This window comes from Triticum urartu, chromosome 3A (assembly GCF_056163025.1).
Source record: "Triticum urartu cultivar PI428250 chromosome 3A, HENAU_Tu73, whole genome shotgun sequence".
Lineage (NCBI taxonomy): Eukaryota > Viridiplantae > Streptophyta > Magnoliopsida > Poales > Poaceae > Triticum > Triticum urartu.
This window is the reverse complement of record NC_141875.1, coordinates 393715161-393724040: the sequence shown is the minus strand read 5'-3', so window position 1 is coordinate 393724040 and position 8880 is coordinate 393715161. Positions and strand designations below refer to the sequence as shown.

Sequence of the window (8880 nt, the reverse complement as noted above, 5' to 3'; positions counted from 1 at the left end):
GATCTCACTTTCGTAAGTGACCGTGAAGGGATTGACAACCCCTAAGCGCGTTGGTTGCGTTGAGCTATTATTTTTGTGTAGGCACGAGGGACTCGAGCGTAGCCTCCTACTGGATTGATACATTGGTTCTAAAAAACTGAGGAAAATACTTACGCTACTTTGCTGCATCATCCCTTCCTCTTCGGAAAAATCCAACGCAGTGCTCAAGAGGTAGCAGCGACCCAGCCAGCGAAGCGGGGCAGCATCGGCTAGGGTTTCCGCTAGTGCTGCGACCACCGCCGCTGCCGCGGCCGACGCCGGCGCGGGGGCTCCAGTGGGCAGGGGGTCATCGAGGATGGCCAGGCGAGATCCGGAGCGACGAGGAGCCGAACGAAGCGATGAAGGGTCGGAACAGCGACGTGCGGACGATCACCGGCGGAGACGCCGCCGACGAGGAGGGAGCAGTTTGAGAGCTAGGAGGAGCCACCGTCGTGCGCCACAAGCACCGGGCACGACCTAGGTCAGACCGCCCCGCGACGCCCCACGCCGGAGCACGGCGGCGGCGAGCGGTCCGAGATCCATGGTCGGCCCTTTGGCATGGAGTCGGGAGGAGGGGACGCGATGCATGCCGGCGAGCATGAGGTCGGGAGGGACCGCCCTGGTGCGGCGAGTCGACCAACGCCGGGCGCGGCACAGCTCGGCGAGCCGGAGGCACGCATCGGACGGTGGGACGGCGAGCGGCGGAGTCGTCATCCTCCGCCAAATCGGCCCAGCGCAGCGACAACACCTCCACGACGGGAGCGGCAGCGCACGGGACGGACGGGGCAACGGTCAACGGAAGCGAGGCGTCGGGAGGCGGGTGCGCAGCGGCGAGGTCCGAAGCAAGGCGGGACGGCGGAGGCGGCGGCGCTCGCGAGCCTGCCGCGACCGGCGCGGCGCCGTCCGGATCGCGGGAGCAGGGCGCCATCTTTCCAGCTCTGGTGTTAATTTTCCGGTCAGCGGTATAACATACTCCCTCCGTTCCGAATTACTTGTCTTAGATTTGTGTAGATATAAAAATATTTAGCACTAAAATGAGTCTAGATACATCCGTATCTAGACAAATTCAAGACAACTAATTCAGAACGGAGGGAGTACATGCATTCAGTCCAAGACTACTCTAGAATGCATTGCACGGAGTATCCAGGTCTGCATATACGCTCATCGCTTGTTCATATGTTTTTATTAGTCACTTGTTTTGTTGTAGCTAGTGTACGTGCTCAAGATTAATTTCCTTTCATGCTTCTTTTGGCTGAACTAATTGAGCTATTAAGAAACTTGCTTATCACTTAAACCAAGCTTGTTTAAGCATTGCCGTTTTGAACAACTAGTATTTATCCACTTGACGAGCACAAGCATTATAGCAGCACAAATTGCATGCAAACACAAGGACCGCGGTCCCATTACGTCGTGTGCCATTTTATTTCCTTGGACCAGACGACCGTGCCTGCTTCTTTCTATCTCCCCCACTGAAAGGTGGACCCGCACATATGATCGATAATAATAGAAACTAATCCATCTCTGTATACAACAACTAATCCATCTCTGTATACAACAACAACTTGCTTCGGTTCGCTTGGGTAGCCCGCGCTTGCATGTGAACCTACATCATGCAAGGTCTTGTTGTGCACCATTTTATTCTCTATTTATTTCTCTCCCTGCTGACAGGTGGGGCCTGATGCCATAGTGGTGTGACATATAGGTATTTTCTATTTCTTTTTGTCCCACTGAGAGGTGATACCTGATGCCATGGTGGTGTGGCATATAGGTATTTCTATTTCTTTGTCTCTCCACTGACAAGCAGGACCTGATGCCAGGGTGGCGTGAAATTTGGGCAGACTGCAGTTAATAGTCCACTTGACAGTGACCGACAGAAATGTATTCAAATGTTTAGGAAACCCTATTTAGACAACCAATTTATGTCATTTTTCAAGTTTTTGCATGAATGTGTACATATCATGCAAGTTCATGTACTATATTCGCGGACAGAGGGAGGGAGGGAGTACATGTTCGCAGACGGAGGGAGTACATGTAATTAACTTTTTGTTGCAGCCATAGATGTTGATATGTGTTTTGAATTTATGATTGAACGAACGAATGTCAAGTAGTTAAAGTGTAATTGTCACGACTGACATGACGGCCACGGACACGCCGCTGGAGGGACCCGGCGGTCAGTTGCTGCTAGAAGCATTCGAGGCGTGAGTGGCGTGCGTGGGTGTCAGGGGTGCCTACCTGGTTGTAACGTGTGGGGTGGGAACGTGGTGTTGGCCTGGGTTATAAAGGAACCAAGCACCGAACGCGTGGGGCATGGAAAAACTATTTGCAAACTGCTATAGAGAGAAGCTGCTCTTCCTCTACCTGGCATCCTACCTACCCCTTCTTTTCCTTCCTTCTTCTCCGGCGAGATCTAGATCGGGCACGTTACAAGTGGTATCAGAGGTCGGGCGACCTGGAGACGGCCTACCCCGACCCCGCTACGCCACCAAGCAGGCTCTGAAGATGGCGGCCATGGAGGAGCAGCTCGCCGCGCTCATCAAATCCGTCAACGAAGGACGGGCCGCCAACGACGCTCGGTTGGATGCGATCCAGACCTCCCTCAAGCTCTGGCGCCCGGCGGTGACGAACCTTCAGAATCAAGTCGACGAGCTCCGCACGCAGGTGGGGCGCATCGCCCTCCACCCCGCCCTGGCAGATCCGACGAGGACTGCGGCGGATCTCACCGAAACCGCGCCTGATCCGGGACAATCGGGTGTGGACCAGGTGGTGGGCACCGCCGCGGCAATCTCACCAAGGGCTGACTCGAGGCACCAAGGGCCAAGTGGCCACCGTGACATCGCCGAAACCGGGGGCCTGGCACACGGGGTGGTCACCACCCTAGCGCCGCCTCCGGCCAACGGTACGTTCCCACCCAGGCATCCATCCCCTTCCTTTCGTACGGCTGATCTGAGTGGGAGGGAGAACCACTACGAGTCCTTTCATCAGAGTTTGCATGTCAATTGGTCACTGCCCAAGCTTGATTTTCCTCAATTTGATGGGGATAATCCACAATTCTGGAAAATGAAATGTGAAAAATACTTCGACGTCTATGATGTCCAACCAGAGTTATGGGTTAGAGTAGCTACCTTGCATTTTAATGGCAACACTGCTAGATGGTTACAATTACATGAAGCTAAGAGTCAACAGTTCACTTGGGGAGAGTTGTGTGAGGCTCTCTGCACCAAATTTGGGAGAGAGCAATACCAGTCTCATATTAGGCAGTTCAATACCCTTCGTCAGAGTGGGTTAGATTACATGCATAGGTTTGAGGAACTTATACATAACATTTTAGCTCATAATTCGGGGTTTGATTCTGTCTACTTTACAACCCAGTTTTTGGAAGGGCTTAAACCTGAAATCCGAGCAGGTGTTATGTTGCACCAACCCCACGACTTGGACTCTGCGTTTTCCTTGGCATCTATGCAGGAGGAGCGGCTGGAGGCGCTACCTCGCCGCGAATACCGCCGCCAAGACCAGCGTGGCGTGCCTCCTCGTCCGCTCTTGGCGATGGGCGCGCCAGCGCGTCAAGTGTTGCCGGGGCCGCCGACAGCAGCGGAGGACCGACGCGGTCTGGACGCGGCGCGAGCTCCAGAGCGCCGGGATCGAGACCAAGATCGCGGTGACGACCGCGTGGCGGCTTTGCGCAACTACCGCCGAGCCCGTGGGTTATGCTTCAAGTGCGGCGAGCGGTGGGGGCAAGGCCACCAATGTGGCCCTACCGTCCAGCTTCACGTGGTCGAGGAGTTGTTGGACCTGCTTCAAGCCAATCCAATGGAGCCAGTGGGTCTCGAGCACGACTCGGATGATGAAGTCTTGATGTCCATCTCTAAACTAGCAACCACAGGACAGACGACTCCGCGCACTGTCAGATTGGTCGGGCGCATTGGTGATCATGAAGTACTGATCCTGGTCGACTCACGGAGTTCCCACAGTTTCATTAGTGAGTCTGTCGCATCTAAAATTCAGCATCAAGTTCAGCGAACAACACCAATTACAGTCAAGATCGCTGACGGAGGGGCTCTCCAGTGTTCAGGTTATGTCCCAAACTGCCGATGGGCATCTCAAGGGCACAAATTCACGACAGACCTCCGAGTACTGTCACTGGGCTGTTATGATATGGTGGTCGGCATGGACTGGCTTCAGTAGTGCGGGCCAATGTGGGTTGACTGGACAGCGAAGACTTTAAAATTTATGCATGAAGGGCAGCAGGTTCCTCTTGTGGGAGTGTAGGCTCAACTCGATTCCTTACAGCAAATTTCCTTGGACCAGTTGTGCGCCTTGGAAGCATAAAATGAAGTGGCTCACATCGTGGCCCTAACGCTATCCCCGTCTGGCGCGACGATTACAGAGATACCGCCTGAGATTCAGCAAGTTTTGGACCAGTTTCAAAGCGTGTTTGACGAACCGACGACACTTCCACCACACAGAGATTGGGATCATTCGATTCCCCTGATTCCGGGGGTTAAGCCTGTTTATGTGCGTCCATACAGATACACTCCTGAGCAGAAAAACGAAATTGAAGCTCAAGTTAAGGAACTGCTTAAGTCAGGACTGATTGTGGAGAGTCTCAGCCCCTTTTCCTCACCTATTCTGTTAGTGAAGAAGAAAGATCAGACATGGCGACTATGTGTGGATTATAGACACCTCAACGCTGTGACCTTGAAGACTAACTACCCACTGCCAGTGATCGACGAGTTACTTGACGAGTTGGCCGGCTCATGCTGGTTCTCAAAGCTTGACTTGCGTGCTGGATACCACCAAATTCGTCTTAAGGAGGAGGATGAGGCAAAAACTGCCTTCAAAACGCATCAGGGACATTACCAGTTCAGAGTGATGCCATACGGAGTCACGGGAGGTCCTGCGACGTTCCAAGGTGGCATGAACACAGTCTTGTCGCCGTTGTTACGCCATGGTGTTCTTGTTTTTATGGACGACATTTTGATGCATTCCAAAGACCTTGTGGGGCATAGAGAATTGCTGCGACAAGTGTTGCAGTTGTTGTCGGAGAATGAACTCAAGGTCAAGCTTTCCAAATGCACATTTGCTCAACCTCAGATTGATTACTTGGGTCATTGCATCAGTGTGCAAGGAGTGGCCACGGACCAAAAAAAGGTTGCAGCTGTCAGAGACTGGCCAACACCTTCATCAGTACGTGAGTTGAGGGGCTTCTTGGGGTTAACCGGGTACTACCGGAAGTTCATCAGAAACTTTGGGATTATCAGTCGACCACTCACTTATCTACTGAAAAAGAACACACTCTTTGTCTGGACACCCACAACGGATGCAGCTTTCTCCTCTCTGAAACAAGCCTTGATTGAAGCGCCCGTGCTCGCATTACCGGACTTCGAGAAGGTATTCGTGGTGGAAACGGATGCTAGTGTCACCGGTGTGGGAGCCGTCCTTATGCAAGACCATCATCCCTTGGCATATCTCAATAAGCCGCTCTGCTCCAAGAATTTGGGATTATCAGCTTATGAGAAGGAATGTTTGGCATTGCTCTTAGCTGTTGACCACTGGAGACCATACCTGCAACACGCACCCTTCATTATCCGCACAAACCAGGAAAGTTTGTTGAACTTGAAAGACCAAAGGTTGAACACACCGATTCAACAACGAGCATTTACTAAATTGGTTGGACTCCAATTTCAGATACAGTATAAGGCAGACACTTCCAATAAGGCGGCGGATGCTCTCTCCAGACGGGTGCATGATGACATGCCCGAAGTGTCAGCTGTGGCAATATGCAAACCGGCGTGGTTAGAGGCAGTGCTGGCTAGCTATCGGGAGGACCTGGAGATACAACGACTGGTAGCCCAGCTAGCATTGGACCCAGCTGCCCACAAGGATTACTCTCTTCAAGAAGGTGTTCTCCGCTATCAAAATCGCATCTGGATTGGCAATGACACTGACACACAGGTTTCCATCATTCGAGCCCTGCATGACAGTGCGGTGGGAGGGCACTCAGGCTTCCATGCAACTTATAACAGAGTAAAGAGACTGTTTGCTTGGAAAGGGCTAAAGGAAATGGTTAAACAGTTCGTTCGTGCCTGCATCACTTGTCAACGTGCCAAAACTGAAAGAGTCTCACCTGCGGGGCTGCTGCAACCCTTGCCGATTCCAAAAGGACCATGGGTCGTCATCTCCTTAGACTTCATCGAAGGATTGCCAAAATCTGGAGGTTACGATGTCATTCTGGTGATAGTGGATAAGTTTTCCAAATATGCCCATTTCTTACCGCTGAAGCACCCATACACAGTCTTGACGGTGGCGACAGCGTTCATGAAAGAAATCTTCAGGCTGCATGGACTTCCTCTGGCTATTATCTCGGATCATGATCGTATCTTCACCAGCACCATCTGGCAGGAACTGTTCAAGCTATCCAAGACTCAATTACGGCTCAGCTCATTGTATCATCCCCAGACTGACGGGCAGACCGAGCGGGTGAACCAATGCCTCGAGGGATACCTCCGCTGCTCTATACATTCTTGCCCAGCCAACTGGGTCAAATGGCTTTTTCTTGCGGAGTAATGGTATAATACATCCTTCCATTCCTCGCTTGGACGGACACCCTTTGAAGTGATCTACGGCCATTTACCCCGAGAGTTTGGCATCGACCAAGTTGAGGAGTGCTCTGTTCCTGATCTGACAACATGGCTTCATGAGAGAGAGGTCATGCTCCAGCATTTGCAGCAACAATTTAAACATGCCCAGGACCGTATGAAGAAGCAAGCAGACAAGCATAGGACGAACAGAGAGTTTGAAGTGGGTGACATGGTGTTTCTCAAACTCCAGCCATTCATCCAAACGTCGATTGCGCAGAGGCCGTACCAGAAACTAGCATTTCGCTACTACGGGCCGTACTGTGTCGAAGCTCGCGTGGGTGCTGTTGCCTACAAGCTGAAGTTGCCGGAGGGCGCCAAAATACACCCCGTGGTGCATGTGTCACAACTGAAACGAGCGATCGGCGCCGATCTTTCTGTAAGTGCTCAACTTCCTCCTGCTAACCACATTCTGCAGGCGAAGCATCAGCCAGAGGCAATCCTTGACAGCAAGAACATCCAAGTCCAAGGGAAGTCTGCATCGCGAGTCTTAGTGTTGTGGAACAACTTTCCATCATCTTTGCCGACCTGGGAAGACCCTGCAAGGCTTCAACAGCGATTTCCAGCCTTCACAACGTCTTGGGGACAAGGCGTCTTCCAAGGGGGGGGAGGCAATGTCACGACTGACATGACGGCCACGGACACGCCGATGGAGTGACCCAGCGGTCAGTTGCTGCTAGAAGCATTCGAGGCGTGAGTGGCGTGCGTGGGTGTCAGGGGTGCCTACCTGGCTGTAACGTGTGGGGTGAGAGCGTGGTGTTGGCCTGGGTTATAAAGGAACCAAGCACCGAATGCATGGGACATGGAAAAACTATTTGCAAACTGCTATAGAGAGAAGTTGCTCTTCCTCTACCTGGCATCCTACCTACCCCTCCTTTCCCTTCCTTCTTCTTCGGCAAGATCTAGATCGGGCACGTTACAGTAATCAACCGTTGTGGTAAAAGCTTATCACTAGCATGGTAGGCCAATAAGGCAGTGCGCTAATGTACGCGGACCAGTCTACGATCGCGCGTCAATTGTGCACACATGAGTACATGACTAAGGTTCCTTAATTAAACCTGAATCACCCGCAGCCCAACATCAGAGTGGCACTCCCATACATAAGGCCTTGCACAATGGTAGGTGTTTAGAAAATTAAATCAATTTTTTCTGAAGCATCAATGTCTATTTCTACATAAGAGACACTTAGTTAAGCACCTACTCTGTACAAATAGACGCCGGTGCTTAAGAAAAGTCTGATTTATTTCTCTAAGCATCTTGCATTGTATAAGGCCTAACTGCACCACCCATGACCATGGTCGCTTGCCAGCCTTCATTGATTTCAACGAGTAGGGCAGAGTGGATTGTTAGGGCTCATTTGCTTTGGAGGAAATCAAAACGTAGGAATTAGGAGTATTATAGGAATTTGATAGAATGACACTTGCCATCTTAAGGATTTGACTTGCCTCGTTCCTACGTGCAAAATGAGATTTGAATGAATGTGTAGTTTCCTTAAAAAACACTAGAAATGGGTAGTATTCCTATGAAATTCCTGTACGCATTTCCTACAAACCGAATGCATATATAGAAAAATTTCCTCCGGAATCCTTATCCCTATGTTTTTCTTACAAAAATCCATCAAACCGAATGAGGGATTACACGGGCCATAGTGCAAGGCCGAATGGGCTCCACATAGACTGGCACTTGACGCCGTTAAGCATACCCCACCCATGAGCGTCTAGTCGGCAGTCGCCGTCGCACCATTAACTGTCGTCGCCGTATTAACGTCGTGGTTTGCGCGCCAGCCGCGGGTCGGAAACAAGATCGAGATTTTCTTTCGGGGAGAGGGAGAGCCCACTGAATTTGAGGTGTTGCCTGCTTTCGTGGCACCACAATCAAGGGCCCCCCTTCTGAATTACGAGGACGGTTTGGTTAATTATTGCCGCTTTTTGTCCTTGGAGCTTTGAAGGATGTGGGTCTGGTCGTTGCCTCCTTTTTATTTGGGGTAAATTATACTGTATAAATGAGTGGTTTGCCTCCTTGGTGTGGCAACTGATCTGCCCCTGCGACTTGTCTTGAAGGAGAAGCACCATTTTCGAAATAAAAAGACGGCTTGAAATGTCGTATCTGGCGCAACTTATTTGAAATGTCCTTGGAGTATTTTGGAGGCATCTTTCAAATACTTGTGGTGTCGCAGGTGGATTTAACTGAAACCCAAATGGTACGCTCAGTGCCTGTCGAAAACACA

At 51.2% G+C, this 8880-nt stretch overlaps 1 protein-coding gene across 1 annotated transcript; it reads left to right on the top strand.

The window, feature by feature from the left end:
- Window positions 1-2342: 2342 nt before the first annotated feature.
- LOC147979815 (uncharacterized) lies at window positions 2343-6599 on the top strand. The gene has a single exon (XM_087547187.1). The coding sequence runs from the start codon at window positions 2518-2520 to the stop codon at window positions 4198-4200; it is 1683 nt and encodes a 560-aa protein (XP_087403313.1). The 5' UTR covers window positions 2343-2517; the 3' UTR covers window positions 4201-6599.
- Window positions 6600-8880: the final 2281 nt, after the last annotated feature.

Coding starts and splice junctions, on each gene's coding strand:
- LOC147979815 (XM_087547187.1), top strand. CDS start 2,518: ATGGCGGCCATGGAGGAGCAGCTCGCCGCGCTCATCAAATCCGTCAAC.